The 21,072-nt window shown below is 40.6% G+C and overlaps 2 protein-coding genes across 2 annotated transcripts; one reads left to right on the plus strand and one right to left on the minus strand.

Moving 5' to 3' along the window:
- Positions 1-3,434: 3,434 nt before the first annotated feature.
- Positions 3,435-13,055, plus strand: TUBAL3 (tubulin alpha like 3). The gene is made up of 4 exons (XM_053665814.1): positions 3,435-3,469; positions 6,815-7,058; positions 9,692-9,844; positions 11,179-13,055. The coding sequence occupies exons 1-4, from the start codon at positions 3,467-3,469 to the stop codon at positions 12,117-12,119; spliced, it is 1,341 nt and encodes a 446-aa protein (XP_053521789.1). The 5' UTR covers positions 3,435-3,466; the 3' UTR covers positions 12,120-13,055.
- Positions 13,056-19,175: 6,120 nt separating this feature from the next.
- Positions 19,176-19,676, minus strand: UCN3 (urocortin 3). Its single transcript, XM_037156023.2, has one exon. It carries the CDS (start codon positions 19,674-19,676, stop codon positions 19,176-19,178), a length of 501 nt encoding a protein of 166 aa, XP_037011918.1.
- Positions 19,677-21,072: the final 1,396 nt, after the last annotated feature.

The raw sequence follows: 21,072 nt of genomic DNA on the forward strand, positions 1-21,072 counted from the left end.
GGTAGGGTGGCTTATGTAGTAGGTGTCCTATTGGACCCAATTGTGCAGTCTCCTTGATCACCTGAGCTGGGTGCTCCAGGAATGTCCTTTTTGTGGGTTATGTGGGTCCTCTTGTTGTAATTGAGTCTTGATTTTTATTGGCCTGTTTTTGTGTGGGATCAACCTTCAGGCCGAAATCTACTGTATGTGTTGTTTCTAAAAATCTATTGTATGTGTGTGTGCATCTATTTTCTTGCCTCTATTTATCAGTTCTGTTTACTATGTAAGTTTGTTTTCAGACATTCCAATGGGGAAAAAAAAACCCCAGAAAAAGTAGAAACTGGTGTGTTAGTTGTAGAGCATAAGAGGGAGGATAAAACGTGAGCAGAGCCCTGGCTGGTGTAGCTCAGTGGATTGAGCACAGGCCTGCGAACCAGAGGATCGTGGTTCAATTACCAGGCAGGGCACATGTGTGGGTTGCAAGCCAGTTCCCTGCAGGCCAGTTCCCAGCAGGGAACAGATGAGAGGCAACCATACATTGATGTTTCTCTCCCTCTCTCCTCCCCTTCCCTTCTAAAGATAAATAAATAAATAAATATTTAAAAAAAACAAACGTGAGCAGAAAAACGTGTGGCCAGGAAAAATGCTATTAATTAGAAGTGGTTGGAGACTATCCATATTTTATCATGTATAATGCACACTTTTTGCCCAAAGTTTTGAGGGAAAAATAAGGATGTGCATTATTCATGGGTATAATGATTACATAAACCTATGTATAATGTGCACAAAATGTGGGTACACATTATACATGGCAAAATGCAATATTTGTTCTATGTTTAGACTGTTTTATCAAAAGACCATTGAGGCTTTAAAATACTGAACTATGTTAGTAACGGAAGAGGAGGATTGAGAAGGGAAAAGGGGGAAATGTGGGCATTGTGGGTGTGGGAATGACAATGGAAAGTGATTTGGGTTGATGCTGCCAGAGCTGCCAACAGAGAATTAGCAAGGATAACTTCAGAAATGTCAGTATACCCATCAGAATTATTTCTTAGAGCTGAAGGTTTTTTTGAAACAAGAATCTTACAGTAGAAGAGTTAAAAAAACAACTATGGGACATTTACACAATGGTATACCTCTTGGCCATAAAAAAGAAGAAAATTTCATCCTTTGTGACAGCATGGATTGATCTGGAGAACATTATTTTAAGTGAAATAAGCCGGTCAGAGAGAGACAAATACTATATGATTACACTCGTATATGGAATCTAATGAACAAGCAAAATAGAGACAAACTTATAAATAGAGAGCAAGATGACAGTTATGTAAGTTAGTGGGTGGAGGGATCCAGTGGAAAGGAAAAAGGACTCATGGTGATGGACATCAGTGGCAATTGGGGGAAGGGCAGGTACAAGGGAGAAAAATGGTAATAGAGAAAATACAATAAAAAAGAATTTCTTGCTTAGGTGTTCTTTTTCTCATTACTTAGCTAGTTAATTGACTGTTCTGCATAAAAAAATACTTAAGAACTTTGAAAAGAAAGGAATTTCTAATCTAACACCACGCTTTTATTTATTTTTTATTATAGTTCAAGTGCTGTTGTCTCCATTTTCTCCCTCCCATTCCCCCCACCCCGGCCATTTCTACCTCCCTCTTCTGATCCCCCCACTTGATTTTGTCCATGCGTCCTTTATAGTTGTTCCTGAAAACCATTCCCCCTTCCCCTACACATTGTTCCCTCCCACCTCCTCTCTGGTTACTGTCAGTTTGTTCTTAATTTTCATGTCCCCGGTTATATTTTGCCTGCTTGTTTGTTTTGTTGATCAGGTTCCATTTATAGGTGAGATCATCTGCTGCTGGGATTATATCCTAAGAATCCTGAAACACCGGTCCAAAAGAACCTATGCACCCCAATGTTCATAGCAGCACAATTTACAATAGCCAGTGCTGGAAGCAACCTAAGTGCCCATCAGTAAATGAATGGATCAAAAACTATGGTACATTTACACAATGATACACTATGCAGCAGAAAGAAAGAAGCAGCTCCTTACCTTTGAGACAGCATGGATGGAACTGGAGACCATTATGCTAAGTGAAGACACCACACCTTTATACTTGCAATATATACACACACATGCTTTTTTTTTTAGAGAGAGAAGGGGGAAGGGAGGGAGAAAGAGAGGGAAAGAAACATCCATGTGATAGGGATTCATTGATCTGTTGTATCTTATACATGTCCTGACCAGGGACCAAACCTGCAACCTTGGCATGTGCCCTGACAGCAAATTGAACTGGCAATCTTTCACTTTGCAGCATGATGCCCAACCAACTGAGCCATACCAGCCAGGACCATACTTTTTTCTTTTAAGGATTCTTTATTTGTGTGTGTGTATGTGGAGATTTATTTATGTGTAAGTTAATGGAATAGTGTATTTATGTATGGAGATTTATTTCAGATAATTGTTTTATGTGATGGTGGGTGCTATGAAGTCTGAAATTGATAGGTGAGACTGGCAATTCGCATAGGAGCTGAAGCTTAAGCTGCTCTGTAGGGTAAGTGCAGGCAGTCTGGCTTCCTCGCTCAGGTGTCTGGGTAGCTGAGGGAAGCAGAGTTCCCATAGCCTTGGAGGGGCCTGATAACCAGTGTTCTCATGGCCTTGAGACTGGGTCCGACAAACTATTCCCATAACATAAAGAGGGCTTGCATGTGTAGAACTATGTTATGTTATGTAATATTTTGGCATTTTTCTGTCTTTGTTCCCCTCTAGTACTTAAACAGGTAGGGGCTTCTCACTAGTTAGACACACACCTTTAGCGAGCATGACTTGCCCACCCATGTATGTGAAGCACTCCCACAGCTCCGTACATTTTCTTCTGTCTCCTGGAGGCAAGAGTGGATCTGCCCAGCCTTGATCAGTTGCAGCACATGCTCTTTTGCTTTCAACATTTTGCAACTGATTAGGCAAGGCCCTCCCACATTATCAAGGGCAATATTTACTTAGAGTGAAGTGGTCGTCAGTGTTAACCACATGTACCAAATGCCTTCACAGCAGTTACCTAGATTAGTATTTGATTGAATCACTGAGCACTACGGACTAGCCAGATTGATATAAGACTATCACATCAGAACACTTCTCTAGACTTGAAATTCCAATTATTACTACTTGAGGAAATTTTTTCTTTGAAGACTTAGTTTTTCAAGGACAGTGTTACTTAAAAATAATGCCCTTAAAAATTACATTACAAAAAAGATATTTCTCATTTTCTTCTGATTTCTTTGCAAATCTCAGTTTATCACAGCTTTATCTCAGGGTGTTCAGGCCACCACAGCTAATTTGTGAGTCAGCAGCTGAAAAACTGAAAAGAGGCTGTGCTGCTTTAAGTGAAGTCAGCAGCTCGGCCTTCAGGTGGAGTCACCTCCTGCACTGTGATAAGGCTCACCTGGGCACACTCTGTCATTCATTACCAGGGGGCACCTTCAGCTCAGCATGGTAAGTGACTACGGTGCTTGTACCTTGTTGACGGTGTTGCTTTGGTGTTGTGGCAAATTTTACGCATCATATTTACCCTCTTCCTTACCAAGTAATTCTTAATAAATTCTTGATGTGAGAAAAGAAATTTTAAAGAACCATTTGTTTCTTTTAATATCCATGTTCGAAGCAGATTTAAATAAGCTCTTTTCTATTCAGCTCTTGTTTTCGCTGTTTTTAGCGAAAGCATAGTTAATATACAGGTGTTCATTGCCTTTAACCCAAATGCTGAAGCATGAACCGCTGCTTCCTTTAGTTTTTGCATTGGTTTTAGACGTGGTGTGCTGGTTTTTCTGTAGAAATCAATTACTTCACCTTCAAGTGTGATTTTAGAGTTTCTGGGGACTTCAGACCCAGGTTACCATTGCTGATCTCATAAGCGTGTGGCAGGTAAAGTGCATGAATATCTTCTTTGTTCTCTCTTGACTTCAGAGAGTCCTTTGGGGACCGCCTTTCAAGATTCACTTCCCCTTTAATCTCTATGTTTCAATCACAGCAATTTTAGTTTCCCGGGATTTTAAATTTTGAAATGGAAATAACCTTTCAAACTGTTTTTTCATCTTTGATCCTCTCACCCCACTGGACTCTCTGTCTAACATTTTAAGGGTGTTTAAATTGTTTTGCTCTTAAAAATGATGTCTTCCTACATGAGGGATCCTCATGTTAATGGAAATGTGTCTTGACTGTATTAACTTGGTATTCTGGGTTTGATATTTACTATAATCTTGCAAGATCTTTCCATGGAGGAAAATGTGTAAGAGGTATAGGAGACCTTCTGTATTACTTCTTATAACCATATATTAATATGCTCTGACATACAATATTGATATTCAGTGGGCATTTTATAATCTTTTATTATTTTATAGTTTGGTTAATATTTCAACAGATAGTTTGGGAAGGAGGAAAAAGCTAAGAGAGAAATAAAGTGAAAATAGGATTTTGTACCCAGGGACACAGTTATGTTATAGACAGCTGCTTCTCAGATCGGTAAGGGCAAGGGTGGTCCTTGTTGGGCCAAATGTTCCTGCTGAGTTTGAAAAAGACGGTGCCACTCCTATGTCTGAACCATTTGGGTAACAGGCCACGGAGCAGCAATTTAAAAAAGAAAAAGAAATTATCCTTCTCTGAGGACAATTTTTTATTGCTTTTTAGAGAGAGGAAGGGAAAGAGAGAAACGTTGATGCAAGAGAGAAGCATCGATTGGGTAGCTCTCGACAGTGCCCAGACTGGGGACCACACACACCCTGACTGGGGACCAAACCCACACACTTAGGTATGTGCCCTGACCAGGAATTGAACTTGCAGTCTTTTGGTTATGGGACGATGCCCCAACCAAATGAGCCGCACTGGCCAGGGCAGCAATTTTTTTTTTATGTTGGTGATTTTTGTGTGTAATTATTGTGAGCAAATGCCATGTGTGCATCCGATGTGGACTTGGGTGGTCAACAGCTGAGAAAGGATGCTATGAGAGAAATCTACATGTAAGTAGTTTTCATGTTGTGGAAACCATGAATTCTCCTTCCCTTTTAAATTTTTACCTGAATCTAGGGATTTAGATGAGTCTTGATCTGATTATAGCAGCTATTGTACTGAGATCATTTTAAAGTCCAACAGGACTTTAAATGTAGGGGTGTGAGGAGGCTCTTTATGGTGGAATGTGTTGTTTTCATTTTTATGTGCCCAAGAGTTTGGAATATTGGTTGGTACTAAGTGAAGTGCTTTCTAAATCAAGTTAACACCCTTTGTCAGTAGAGACTGGTAGTTGTACAGAGAAGAAACGCGGGGGAAGTATTCAATTAGTGAGCTTGAATTTCTCATAAAGCAAAGAGGGCTATGTTATGACTTGTAAACCAAGGAGGCAAAGTACAAGGTGTGATGTGCTGAGTGAGGATAGAGTTCAAGTCTGATGGCAGGGGTGTGCCTGGCCAGTGCTCCTTCCCTCCCTCCGACCAGGAGTTTTTTTGTAGTTGAATGTCAGACCTTGGGAGAGTACCAAGGCAGGGTTGCCTAACAGCTTATCAGGCAGACAGCTCGATAGCCTCTTATGATTCGAAAACAGCCTCATTGCCTTGTAAGACCCCTCCCTGCTTAGACTTGTTCCATGACCACCTGCAATGAAAACTCAACTATATTAAAATCAGTTGCTGTCACTTTCAATTTTTAGGATTCTTTCTCTTTATTTCCTCAGATGAGTAGATATTGTCTACTCAATAAATAAAAAGGTGTTTGACTTAAAAAATGTGAATAGTGATTTAAAAGTGGGTTAGGAGAGTAGAGGTGATGATGGTGATGATGGTAAAGGAAAACAGTAAAGTTTAAAACAAGAAAAAAAATCATGTACTATCCATATATAACTATAATTATATTTTGATATATTTAAAAATACTCTTTCTATATTTTAAATGTATTTGACATCATACACTATGTAACTTACACAACTTACATAATTATTACTTAATATTTTATCATAAACATTTTCCATGTCATATATTTTTTTTGGTAAATATTTGAGGCTTGCATACTGTGCCATTGCACTGATGGACCTTCCTTTAAATGGTCAACAATAGGTGAACGGGTAAGTAGATTGGTCCTTGTTTTTTACTCTTATAAATTATAATATTGTGAATGCCATTGTACATTTTTAGGTTATTTCTTTTGTATTTGTTTGTTGATGCCATTTGCCTATTTATGTAGTAGATATCTCAAGGACTTTTTAAAAAATCAGTACTTATAAAAATTATCTTATGTATATCTGGGTTGTTAAATCTATTGCTTATTTCCTTGGTAAATTTTTCACTACTCTTAAGCTTAGAACATCCATACTTACTTAAAGCCCATATGAATAGCAAGTGTTGCTTGCTATTCTCAAGATACGAAAAGATAACATCATTAATTTATCTGTTATGGGTTTTAATATGTGTCAAGTCTACATATTGATATTGGTTTTATTCTTTCTGATAAAGAGCTAAATTTTTTCCGGTTAAGACAGCTTGATTTTTTTTTGTGTGTGTGTGTGTGTGTATATAGGTATTTTTCTTGATTCATTCTTAAGCAATTACACAACAGGTGCCTAATTTATGTTATCGAAATAAACTTTTAAAGGAATCCAACTCCTTTGTTCAGTTGTTCCTAAAGCTTACCTGGTTTTTGATTTGCAGAAGATACTTCTAATTTGCCTCATAATAAATTTCTCCTGTTGGCATAGGCTAGCTGGTCTCTGTCAGTTATAAGAAGAAGTGCGAAGTGACATGGCTGGTGAGACCTAGAGAGGCCTGCTCGGTTCTAACTCATTCTGGCTTATTTCAGAGGGAGTGCCTTTCCATTCACGTGGGCCAAGCTGGTGTCCAGACTGGGGCTGCTTGCTGGGAACTCTATTGCCTGGAACATGGAATCCATCCAGATGGCTTTCTTCTCAATAGTAAAAAGGATCAGTTGGGAGTTGCTAAAATGGAGCATAAGGATACCTCTTTCGATACCTTCTTTTGTGAGACAAGAGCTGGGAAGCACGTGCCCAGAGCACTCTTCGTGGACCTAGAGCCAAGTGTTATAGGTAAGATAAGGTTTATGTTTCAGTGCACTTTACCAGGGCCACAATCAAAACAAACAAATCAATGATCAGTGGGTGGGACTGTTAGGTTATACAGTCTATATAAATAGGATTATGTCATGTTGGCTAGGGAGGCTCAAGTGATCTTTCAACAACTCTGTTGGGACACATTGTGTCATCTCCAGTTTACGGATGAGGAAACTACATCTTAGGAAGGTTATGGAACTTGCCTTAGATAATTGAGTTATTCAGGGCTGAACTTCTGTGATTCTAGGTTTGCCTTCTCATACAGCCATCCTCTTTGAACACAAAGCAGCAGAATTGAGTGAGGGAGAAAATGTAAAATAGTTAATACAACGTTAATAAATGTATCAAGTTAAGCCATATAAAACTGCCAACAGATGACCACTTTTTACTAAAAAATCTCAATTTCATATGCTACAACCTGATAATAATAGAAATTTCTGTGGGGTACAGAGGCAGTCATTCAAGGTGTCCTCCCGAGGAAACAGCATCTGCAAATTCACAGAGGACGAGCATGCAAGTTCAGTGAGAGTTCAGCGTGGCTGGACCTTCCAGTGTGAACAGGATAGTGATGGGAGAGGAGACTGGAAAGATAGTTGGGGCTGAGTCATGGGCTCAGGTAGGGGGAGAAAAGAAGTATGGTCAGAGAAAGAATTTTGCAAGTTTAAGGTTTTAGGGTTTACAGTTGTGAGTGATGGTGACTCAAGTGGAGTGGAACTGAATGGCATTCGGGTTAAGGAACCCATGGAATGGTCAAATAATTGTGTTTGAAAACCATGGAAGTCCCTGAGGATGCTGGGCCAGGTAATTAATTCGTTGATCAACATGGAAAAGTTTAGGAAGTTGAGTGGACAGAGTGGTGCTGCTGATTTCTGAGAGAGTGGATTTTACTGAGAGAATTTATGGAACTCACCACCCTTAAGATCCCAACTGGACATTGTCATAAAGAAGCTGGCTTCCATAAATTCCTCCCTTTTATTGAACTCAGACTTAGATATTCTGGTGAGAAACAAAGAGCCCACTCAGAATTATATTCCCACTTACGTCTTGTTTATAAATATAGCTTTAAAAACCCCAACTTTGGTAGGATTTGGGGGGGTATGTGCATGTTAGCTAAAAGTCATTTAAACTCATTTTTAATAAATTGAAACATTTGGGGGTGTACAAAATTCATGGTCATATCATATACAGAAGAGCAAGGTGACTCGAGAGAACCTTATCTTGCTCTTAGAAAATTAGTGCATTTCCTTTAAGGCAGTGAGTTTCTATGACTAACTATGGATATCTGCAGCTAAGGCCAAAGATGTATATAGTTAAGATAAATCTGCATAAATGTACGCCATGAAGCCAAATTTATCATTATTATTTATGAGTCTTGTTTAATGGGCCATGCATCATGCCCTATGATCTCATTTAAGCCTCATAATAGCTCAGTGGGGTAGCTCTTGTTATTACCCTTATTTGTGAGGTAAAATAATTGAGGCTAGAGACATAAGTATTTGCTCTATAGCTAAGTGTGGAAGGCAAGATATGAATGTAGGATATTAATGCTTGAACACACGCTCTTTACTACTATGCAGTGAAGCAGCACACTATAACCAGAACAACATTCCAAAAGCCTACTTAACCCTCAAACACCACTGCATAATTCTTTAGGAGTCATGCTATTTGGGTAATTCTAAGGTAGGGGAGTAGAACACGGGCCTCCAACATACTGTGTTTCTTATGCTGCCCAGGGTTTTAAAAGGCAATGGAACCAGGCAAGGATTGCACTGGGTTGTATTGGATACTGCCAACATCTTACCCCCAATTCACCTGCCACATGCATTTATGTTAACTATTTGAGTTGTGTGGGCATTTGAGCATGCCACACCTTCTTTGTTAAAGCATCGTTAAAGTATACTAGTAATAATTTACATTGGTATCCTCTTTCATACTTTTCCAACACACTGTTGGCTCTTTGTGGATTAAGAAATACTTGTCTTAAGATACCAAAGTGCCACAGGATGTGTGGTGGGTTGAAGAGTATCTCCCAAAAATCTACGTCCACTCAGAACCCCAAAATATGACTTCATTTAAAAATAAGATGATGTCATACTGGATTAGGGTGCCCTGAGTCCAATGATCTGTATCCTTATAAGAAGAGTGACTACCCAGGGGAAACAGCATGCATGACGGAGACAGAGACTGGTGTGAGCAGCTGTCTGCCAAGGAACCCCAGGCACTGTTGTAGTCATTGGAGCTTGGAGACAGGTGCAAAGCAGATTCTCCCTCAGAGCCTCTGGAACAAATCAACACTGCCAACACCTTGCTTTTAGGCTGCTGGCCACCTGAATAAATTTCTCTTGTTTTAAACCACCTGCTTTGTTGTAATTTGTTGCAGCAGCTCTAAGAAACAAATACGGGGTATATGATGGAAAAGCATACTTTCAGTCTGTAGCATACTAGTTGTACCTTTTCCTAGACTAAGGAAGGCCAAGTCAGAAGTTTAACCCCATTCCTTTATCACAACATTGGGGGAGGAGAGAGGTCCTGGTCCAGGGCTGTGTAAGAATTAGCAGAGGGCTAGCAGTTGATGGCATGGAGTGGTTGACCTGCTTTTCCCTCTGCAGATGGGATTCGAACAGGCAAGTACCGCTCACTCTTCCACCCAGAGCATCTCATTAATGGGAAGGAGGATGCTGCAAATAACTATGCCCGAGGCCACTATTCTCTGGGGTCAGAGATCATCGACCTTGTGCTAGAGAGAATCCGAAAGCTGGCAAGTGGCTCTCTTCTTCTCAGCTGGGTTGGGGGAAGTGTGCCTGAGTGCCTGGGATTCTGCAGGACATCTCCTAAGCATCACCAGCAGTTCTACTACCCGCATAATCACCACCTAACCTCTCTCCCTGGAGCCTCCTGCCATGCTCAGAGCTGGGAAGTGTCCTGATGAGGGCTTTGTTCACACTGTGTCATGTAGGAAAAGCCAGGTTCCACACCTTCTGTGTAGCCCCATTTTCTATTTTTTTAAAAAGATTTATTAAGGAAGTATTTTATTTCCCCCTGCTTTATTGAGATGTAAATTTAAGGTGTACCACAATAGGATTAGTTAATACTTCTATCCCCTCACACAATTAGTTTTTAAAAAATTTTGTGGTGAAGACATTTAAGATCTACTCTCCTAGCAACTTTCAAGTAAACAATACAATATTGTTAACTATGGTCACCATGCTGGACACTGGAGGCCTGGATCTTGGCTTTATCTTCTAAAAGTTTGTACACTTCAACCAAAATCTCCCCATTCCCCTCCCCTGCCCACCCCGGTGCTCAGCAACCACTATTCTACTCTTCATTTCCACATGTTTGGCTTATTTGGATTCCATATATGAGTGCGATGCTACAATATTTGTCTTTCTCTTCTGACTTATCTCGCTTAGCATAATGCTCACAAGGTCTCCCCATGTTTGCAAACACCAGACTTTTCCTTTTTTTAATCACTAGTCACCATCTACCCTTCGCTTCTGCTCACTTGCAGTTTATCTTGTTATCAGAAAGTTCCAAAGCACCCTAAAACTTGTAACTTTTCAATAGTAACCACTATTTGTAAAGTTAACAGGAGGCATATCCTACCTGAAGATTAGTTACTCTATTTACTGACAGTTAATTCTTTAAGGACATGTGTCTGGAAAACCTTTGTCAAGGACATGTTCTGGCATTTGCCACAATCACTAGGTAATACAATGCCTTTACGCTAGCCCAGTAGACTGACTGGGCATACAAATTTAGGCCTGTCGTGTACTATAGGGGAAAAATATATTGCTTCAATGTTTGCTAGTCATTTTCATTATTATTGATAGAGACCTTGCTTTAAGTCATATGCAGATATAATTATGGAGGGCAGCAAAAGACAGTTGAATATTTATACTTTACTTACAGTAAATCTCTACAGTGCTTTGCCACCTCAGAAGTAATGACTCAAGCATGTTTCAAAATAAATATGTTTGCTGTGCAGTTGATAATAGTAAATCGGTCCTTTATGCAAGTTTTGGTTTGTTTTGGGAACCACAGCTTCCTGGTTTATTTGGCTGAGTTCTGACATCTTGTTTCCTTTCCCAGGCAGAGCAGTGCAGTGGACTGCAGGGATTTTTGATTTTCCGAAGCTTTGGTGGAGGCACTGGATCAGGATTTACATCACTCTTAATGGAGCAGCTCTCAGTACAATATGGCAGGAAAACGAAACTGGAGTTCTCTGTCTATCCAGCCCCCAGGATCTCCACTGCTGTAGTAGAACCTTATAACTCCATCCTCACCACCCATTTCACATTAGAGCACTCAGACTGTACCTTCATGGTGGACAATGAGGCCCTCTATGACATATGCCACCGTAAACTTGGTGTCGAACGCCCCTCTTACTCCATCATTAATAGGTTGATAAGTCAGGCAGTATCTTCCATTACTGCTTCCCTCCGGTTTGAAGGGTTCTTGAATGTGGACTTAAATGAATTCCAGACCAACCTAGTACCTTATCCAAGAATACATTTCCCCATGACAGCCTTTGCCCCCATCATTTCTGCTGACAATGCATACCACAAGGACTTCTCTGTGTCAGATATCACCACTGCTTGCTTTGAATTCTCCAACCAACTGGTCAAGTGTGACCCTCGACTGGGGAAGTACATGGCCTGCTGCCTACTCTACAGAGGGGATGTGGTTCCTAAGGATGTGAATGTAGCAATTGCAGCCATGAAATCAAGAAACTCCATTCAGTTTGTAGATTGGTGTCCAACAGGTTTCAAGGTGGGCATCAACAATCAACCACCCACAGTGATGCCAGGGGGTGAAATGGCCAAGGTCCAGCAGGCTGTCTGCATGCTGAGCAACACCACAGCAGTTGTAGAGGCCTGGACCCGCCTGAATCACAAGTTTGACCTCATGTATGCCAAGAGGGCATTTCTACATTGGTACATCAAAGAAGGCATGGAAGAAGAGGAGTTTTTAGAGGCCAGGGAAGATCTGGCCGCTCTAGAGAAGGATTATGAAGAGGTGGGGCAAAGTTCCTAATGCATATGTGATGGTAAAAATGAATTTAAAGTGCCATGTTTACTTTTTAAGACATTATACAGTTAGTGGGTAGAGTTCCCTTGATTAGAAGAAAGAAATCAAATCAAGCAAGAACTTAAGTTCCACACTAAATTAAATCAGCCAATATTAACAATGAACGTATCTTTTCTTGTCAGCATAATTCAGCACTGCTACCTGTGAATCTTCTAAGCTTTGGAGGCCTTTCTGAGTTACATATGACTTTTTTTTGTTCTTTGAATGGAAACCTGGCTATATTCTTTGCTTTTTCAACCATGACACTCTGAAACCCTGTACTATATCTGAGGTGGAACATGACACAATTTTGATTATTAATGTTATTTCCTCCAGGTCTATACTTTGTACATTGATTAAATAATGAGCACTTTCAGTATGACTTTTTTTTTGCTTCCAAATGTGGGCCTTAAGGTCTCAGTTTGCTTTTTATACAAACAAACAAATAAACAAACAAACAAATTCTTAGATCTTACACAAATTTGAATCTGTGTGTCCTTTAGGTCCTGTAAGTGAAACTCCATTCAGTGATCTCTTTCAGCTTTCCTTGCTTGATAAGGTATTCTCAAACTGTGGCCCGAAGAACTCTATATCAGAGTGATTTCCAAAGTTTAGAAAAAAAAGGCAGATTCTTAAACTTCGCTATGCACTTGCTAAATAAGAAACCCTGGGGACTGGAGGTGGGGTGCTCTGAGGATTTGAAGTTAAAAAAAAAAACAACACTTAATGGCCCTGGTTGGTGGGGCTCAGTGGGTTGAATGCTGGCCTGTGAAGAAAAATGTTGCTGGTTCTATTCCTGGTCAGGGCACATGCCTGGGTTGTGGGACAGGTCACATGTTGGGTGTGAGAGGCAGCCAATTGACGTTTCTCTCACACACCGATGTTTCTCCCTCTCTTTCTCTCTACCTTCTCCTCTCTCTAAAAAATAAATAATAAAATCTTTAAAAAATAAAATAAAATAAGCACTTAATGGAATTAATTTTTGGTATTAAACAGTATTACTGCTTGGTAGTAACCCATTTTCAAATAAGTTATAATTTAAAATGAAAAAATTATAAATGCATTAAAATCACTAGCCAGATTTTTTAAATCCATGATGTTTATTTAGCCTAATAGTGGGAATTAGGAGAACTAGATATTGCAAAGGTGCTTGCTTGGGCTGGTGTTGCTCTTGAGCTGATTGATGGTAGATAGTTTTCAGGTGACTCGTTCCTCAGGCATTTACCTTTCAGCCTTAGTCCTCTGGTTGTAGCCTCTCTTGGCCCAGATGTGGTCAGTGCCTTGGGTCTGGTGGGCTCTATAACCTTGGCTGAAAGTGTAAAGTTGTGTGTATTATCATGAGATTTACCAAACTGCAATGCTGCCACCTTCTTATATGTCTTACTTGGACCCCAGAACTGCTGCTCCATCTTTCATATGTTCCTGGTAGCTGTTTCTACCCACTCAAATCCCTGCCCTGAGGTGTGGCCTTTAAAGAGCTCCATTTGAATGATGTACTGTTTTGCCTGTTTTCAACTCCAACCATCGTCACCACGGAGGCCAATGACCACAGGTATGGTAGAAATGGTATTTAGATATTTGTCAATACCTGTGAAGAGACAGTTTTCCAGCCCACACAACTATCAGCAAGTTTTTGGTCAGTCCTCAAATCTCAGAGTATCTGGCTGGATATTCTTTGGCCTTGGCTTGCAAGGCCCTGTACCAAGAGCTCAATCTATGCTGACACCTAAACAATAATCCTACTGGGGTTTTCTTGGGAACAAGGACAGTTAATCCTAAAATGCACACAGGACTTCCAATACAGTAACAGGGCAATGAATATGACTCTCTCACCTCTGACTTGCTGTGATCGATCAAACATTTAGAGGACAGTTAACAAATGTATATGTTTTTTCTCCCAGTAAAGAGAGTGATTTGGTGAACTTGATTGTTACTCTCATCAAATCCAATGCAGACTAATGGTGGACTCTCTGGCTCTTTAAGTGTGGAAGAAAACCTTCAACATTTGAAGGAGCCTATACTGGTATCCAAATTATTGGGAGGACACTATTTTTTCAATTAACCTATGTTTCTCATGTTTGCATTTTAAAATCTTATAAATCTTATTCAACTGTAAATAAAGCTATCTGATGACCTAAGTACTATGGACATTTCACATACTTGTGACTTTTAGGGTTAGGTTTCCTAGAGATTATTTATCAAGGCTCAAATACTTTTCTTCAGGCTGTTTCTTTTAACTAAACTTGTCACTCTAAAAGGGAAGATGTAACATGAAAGAAATATTTAACTAGATATTAGGAAAGATGGATCCAATTCATGGCACTATTATCATTATGTGATCTTGAAATATATACTTAGCTTCCCCATATCTTAACAGCCTCATCTTGGACAAGGTTGTTTATAAGACCCTTTCCAGTTCCAAGACTTTGTGAGTCTAAGAATTGATTAATTTTTGATGCTACCTGTATAATGCCATACATAGATATGAGGTTTACCAAACATTTTTCTTTATTATTCATGTTACCTCTCTATTAGTTTATTAAATATTCATTAAAATATTTTAGTGGATACCTTAGAAATTATAACATTCAAACTTGACTATTGGCATGTGTTAGTGTTTTTACCACTGTTGGGCAATGAAAAGACCATAGGACTCTTCAACTTTATTTACTATTCTGCCTTTTGTGCATTTTTTACCTTGTACTTTAATGCCATACATATTTTAATCCCTACAAAATATTATTAGTGTGTCTTTCAAACAGTAGATGTTTGCTTCGATTTTCCCTCATTCTTACTCTTCATTCCTTCTTGCATTACCATGCTTCCAGCTGGCATCATTTTCCTTCAGACAAAAGAACAACCTTTACTCTTTCTTAATGTGATCTGGGGCTGAAAGGGAATATTTGCCCTTTCTTCCTTAAAGAGTGAGATCACCTGAGCTAATGATTGAAATGACTCTGAGGAGTATCAGCGCTAATCAAAAGTGATCTTGAGTCAGGGACTGTCTTATTCACTGGTGCCTCTATGGTGTCAGGCATGGAGTTGCTACTTAGTATATATTACATTGAAAAGCACGAGGAGTTTACCTCATTTCCTACCTGTTTTAAATCATATCCATCTGACTTTAACTTCTTATGTTCCTCTTTGATCTCCCCTTAAAATTATTTTGAATCTTCACATATCCTCCACTATCCCAGAGGAAAGACCTCTTCTTTCCAAGGCCACTTATGATTTGTGCACCTTCTCCCCTTGACTCTTCTAGAAGACCTTGTTCTTCAACGTCCCTGTGTGTTCTCTCTCCTTTTCTCCACTGACTTCTTTTCTTCTTTTTTTAAAAATTATTTATTTATTTATTTATTTTTAGATAGAGGGGAAGGGAAGGAGAAAGAGTGGGAGAGAAACACCAATGTGTGGTTGCCTCTCATGTGTCCCCTACTGGGGATCTGGCCTGCAACCCAGGCATGTGCCCTGACTGGGAATCGAACCAGCAACCTTTTGCTTCACAGGCCTATGCTCAATCCACTGAGCTACACCAGCCAGGGCCTTCTTCTCTCTTCTTGTATGTTGAGGTCTCTTCATTAAAAAAAACCAACACCCTTTTCTGGATTCTATTACTCTTATAACATGCTGTCACATCTTTCCACTCCATCAAACTTTTCAAAGGAATATACATATGTTGCCTACAACTCATCTTCTGTTCACTCTTTAGCCTTTGTTATTTGGTGACCTCCCCATCATTCTAGTAAAACTATTGTCTTGAAGACCACTTTAAAGATCATACCTGATTTATCAAATCAATGACTATCTCAGCCTTCAGATTTCTTTACTTTAAGCATTTGTTAATTTTTTTCTTGAAACTTCCCTTTGCTTTCTGTGACACTACTTTGTTCTCCTCCTCATGAGACATCTCCACAGACTCCTTTTCTCTACCATCTTCCCCTAATGAAAATGCCCTTGATTCTCTTTTCTGGTTTTTATCTTATTCATAACCACATCAGCTTTATATGGGTACTGTGATTTGCATTCTCTTTTGAGTGAACTCTGTACTAGAATTTCTTCCTAACGTACTGACCCTGTCCTTCCAGATGTTTTGCTTACACTTACACTTCACTTCTTCCAAGAAAAACATCATTTTCCTCCAAAGAAACCTGCTCTTCCTTTGGTGTTCTGTCTTATGTCATCATCTCCCCAGTAAAGCAGAGTCTAAGCAACACCATAATTTTTGACTGCTTTTTCTTTTCTTTTTAATTTTTTAAATCTTCACTTGAGGATATTTTTAAAAATTTCTTTTAGAGAGAGAGGAAGGGAAGAGATAGACAGAGAGAAACATTGATTTGTTGCTTTCTTGCATGTGCCACAACCAGGGATTGAACCCGCAATCTGGGCACGTGTCCTGACCAGGAATTCAACCTACCACCATTTGGTTTATGAGATGATGCTCCAACCAACCGAGTCACACCAGTGAGGGCTCAAAATCCCTTCCTTTTTCTTCCTGTTGACACCATCCTAGCTCAGTCATCAAATCCTTTCCCAATCCCTAGCACATTTGTATCTAAATGTTTTTCTGCTTCTCATTTTGTCTTTCCAATCCATCCTACTTACTACTTTGTGACTGAATGTTCTGAAGCACAGCTTGGATTATTCTGCTCCTTATAAAAGGCTTTAATAATTCCCCATTGTTTTAGGCATAAAGTGTAATCTCCTGCATGTGACATGCAGAGCCTGTTATCACTAGTTACAGTTTAAATTTCCAATTCCGTCCTGTACCTTGCTGTCATGCATTCCATTCAAACTAGACTCTCCCTACATCTCAGCATAGATTCTTATCTCCTATGCCTTGTTTCTTCTCACTGCTGTCTTTCATTTCCTATGGGACCATGGGCTGCAATTCCTACTGTAAACCCAATTCAGATGTTACCTGTTCCATGTAGTTGCTTGGGACTCTTCCTCCTCACGCCTCTCTGAACTACTAGAGCAATCTGTATTATCCATTTACTCCCACTCTAGGATTCAAGGGTCAAGGTAGGTTTACAGTTGTAGGTATGTGAAACACAGAGTTAATGCTTGTATTATTATTAATTGTTGTATTATTTTCCATACACACAACTATAAACTTACAAAACTATGCCCTACTCTGTATTGTAAATACTCAGTGATGAAGCTTCTTTCATGTGCATATCCTGCACAGGGCTTTGAACTTTTATTAGGCTTTTACTAAGTACTTAAAAAAATTTTTTTTATGTGCATGTCTTGTTTCTCTTTTCAGACACTGGAGGGCACTGGTGAAATGCTTAAATACTGCTCTGTTGTTTCTATGGGTGTTGCTGGTGTGGAGGGCATTTGTGTGCATGTGTGCATTGTCACACACAGAAAAGACCATTTACAGGTTTTTCTATTGTTTTTAACAATTAGCAACCTCCTAAGATTAAAATAAAACAAGTTAGTACATGAACTTTTAAGTTCAGCTTGTGAATCTTGTTATTGCTAAGTCTAGCAAACTTAAAGAATCACTTTTAAAGGAAATGTGCATGAATTTTTGTTCCTCTTTGCAATCTTAGATAAACATTCTTAAGTATTTTATATTGCCTCTATACATTTGATATATTTTATTTTATTTTAAGAACTTTAATTGTCTGATGAATTTTTCTCAATACCCTATTTATATCCTTGCTTATTTTTCTTTTTTTCTGATCAATTTTTAGTAGCTCTTTAAGTATATGATCAATAAATAGGCCATTTATCTTTTATATGAGTAGAAAATATCTTTCCAAATTATCATTCATTTGTATTTTGACTTTGCTTTGCTGGTACTGTTAGCTGCTGGTGTGTGTGTAGGTTGTTGATCCCACCATCCAGAAGTTCATTTTATGTATTTTTATGACTTACCACCAGGCTGAAGAGAGTGGAACCACAGTCCCTCTCTGGGAATCTGGCCCTCAGGCTCTGCTGCAGGAGGCCATCAGGCCATCAGGGTACTTGCTGATGTCTGTTGTTAGTGGACTTTAACTCGTATTAAATTCTCTTATCTCTGAATTTCTCATATATTCTTTATACTAATTACTATTGCTCTGTAGCCCATAACTTATATATTTCATGAGGTATTTGCTTTTCTTTCATTTTGGTTTTGTCTATTTGCTTAGATGTTGACTCACGGAAAGCAGAGGTCTTGCTTCACCCATCAGTACCTCCCAGGTGCCCAGTTAGTGTGAGCTCAGGGAGCACCAATTAAATGCTTTGTGGCCCTATGTCCTAGCAGGCTATGGAGCATGTGGGGCTTCCCAAGAGGGATAACTGAAAGCTCCCTCTCCTGTCTAGCCCAGGGGCCATCCTGGCTGCAGACCCCTGGCTGTGCCCTTTGGGTGGGACCAGGGCCATGGAGATGGCTCTAGATTGAATGACAACTGACAAGAGTCCTGCCTGTTTGATCTTTCACAAGCTCTTCTTTACTCTCCCTAAGGCCTCCAAGAACCATTCATATCCTGGGAGGGATGGGGAATTGACTCATTTTGTGTTCTCCCTCATTTGCCTTCCTTCCTGAGAGAAGAGTTTTAGAGCCAGCTGGCTGATAGAAGAAGAACTGAAACAAGTGAGGGGTTCAAGAAGCCACTGGTTTTAATGGAAGCAAAAGAGTAGGGAAGGGATTCAGTGGTGGGATGGTAATCAGCATGGCTCCTCATCTTCCAGTCTTGGCTGGAGTTGGTGTGCAGAGGAGAACCATTGTCTTCTTCTCAGCCATGGGATCCCTCAAGGAGAAGTGTGGAGAAGGACAAAAGAGACACAGGACATAGGGAGAGACCTTAATGGCTTCGAGTCATACAGTTGGGACAACACTGCACATCTGTGTATTGTATAGAGGAAGGAGTTGGGCTGGAGGCAGGAAAGGATCAGAGGGGTTGAGCAGTGAGGCAGCCTATAAAACTGTACCATCCACACAATACAAACTAGTTGAGTGGGCAAACCCTCCCCATCCTCCCTGACCTCTGTCCTTGTCCTTGATGGGCCACCCTCCTGCTGGCCTTGATTCTACTTCTTCCGTCCAATCTGTGCCATCAGATGGGCATTGGCAGCTGCCTTGGCTCGCAAGTTCTTGGCCTTGGCCATGTTGAAGAGGATGTTCATAATGTTAGTGGGGACATCAAGGGACAGAGTGAGCTTGGTACGCTGGTCACCCTTGGCCTTGTCCTGGTACATCCTCCCCCTGAGCTGTGCTTGGGACAGGTACTTGTATGGGGGGCTTCCAGCTCCACCGCCACCCCCAGGGCCAGAGAAGGTCCTTTTTTTCTTGTTTTCCTCCTCCTCCCTCCCTTCATCCTCTCCTGAGGATGGGTCCTGGCTGGGCAGGTAGGGGAAGCCTCTCTTGCTCAGCAGGGATGTATCCTCCAGCTGGCCCTTCTTGGCCTCAGACAGGGCTGTGTTGATGCAGCAGAAGATGGACTGAGCTTTGGAGAACTTATGGGATAAACCCATTCCAGGGGCCCCTATGAGCAGCATCAGCAGCATCAGGAAGTGGGCCGGCAGGAGCATCTCTCCCTGTGGTAGAAATGAGGGAAGTGGGAAGGGGTATGAGAGGGTTCAAGGCTCAGAAGGACATGGGTTGAAATCCCATGCAGCCTTGTTAATGCTCTACTACAACAGTTCTTTGGACCAGCAGCAGCATCTGGAAATTTGGTAGAAATGCAGACAATTCTCAGGGGACTGAGTTGCAGATTCCCCACCTCCCCATTTACCTTTGTTTAGGGTTTGCAGGAAGGAAAAGAAACCCTCCACACAGAAAAGCCACCTTTTGTTCTCCCCTGAAGTCTAATTCCTAAGTAAGTTTCCCCTCTTCCATTTTTTGGGTTCCTTTGCCATCACCTCTAGCAAAACACCACACAGGTTTCCATTTCCCTGCTACCTGCTATGAAAACATTGAGCTCTATCTAGTTAGATTTAAGGGGTAAAGCTCTACGTCTATATTTTTCTCACTTGTGTACATGAAACTCAGCTATTGCTTAGGGTTGTTACAGCAGTACCTTCTCTGGGTGATTTACAGATACACACTTCTGAGAGCTGTGACAGAGTCTCGTCCTAGAAACTTGGGCTGGCTTGAAATCCAGAGCGCCTATGAGGGAGAGGGTAGGTGAAGAGAAAGGCTTCGGAGTGGCGAAGCCAGAGGGCAGTGCTTCGGATTCCATAGCTCTTCCCCCTTCCAGCTCCATTTCCCAGTGGGGTGAGGTAGGCAGGAAGACAAAGTTATTTCCCAATTTACCCCGTGTTTGTCTGCAAACACTGGTAAGAAGTTGAATTAAAAGAATGAAGAACGTAAAAAACATTTTAGAAAATGTGTCTGCAAACCTAGGGAAGCTTTAAGCATTTCAAAAGTTATGGTAGTGAGCACAGAAGTGAACCGTTTTCCTTCTGTAGACTTGTGGAGGTGTGTGTGACATATACCCACGCACACCTCTAAGTGGTTCACTCCCTAACTGAGCAGTGAGGGTTTATTCGTGAAAGGCTCTTACTCCAAAGAGGGAGGATCAGCCAGGGGAAAGCTGAGGTTATCTATAACCTCACCAGGTTATAGATAACTGGTCACTGGCAGAATTTGTATAACTGCCATATTATGTAATCCATTCTCACAAGTGAGTATGTGTGTGTGTGTTAGCTAGATTGCTATGTTTGAGGAGAAAATTGCAAACAGGATTTCTCAGAACTTGGGCATCAAGTGGAGACAACAAACATCCATCTATATGGTCCCTCCCCTTCACAGGCAGCAGCTAGTCATTGCAGGTATCTTCCAATGTCCCCTGTGTAGCAAGGGGGAAAGAACTCCAGGCTTTGAGGGCAGAGGACCTTGGTTCGAAACTTCTCTCACCACATCTGCCTCACAGGTGTGCTGAGAGAAGCAAAGGAGATGGCAGAGGTTGAAAGACAGTGGCACATG

The sequence above is a fragment of the Artibeus jamaicensis genome, unplaced genomic scaffold, assembly GCF_021234435.1.
Source record: "Artibeus jamaicensis isolate MK-2021 breed Jamaican fruit bat unplaced genomic scaffold, CSHL_Jam_final contig_426, whole genome shotgun sequence".
In the NCBI taxonomy this organism is placed as follows: Eukaryota; Metazoa; Chordata; class Mammalia; order Chiroptera; family Phyllostomidae; genus Artibeus; species Artibeus jamaicensis.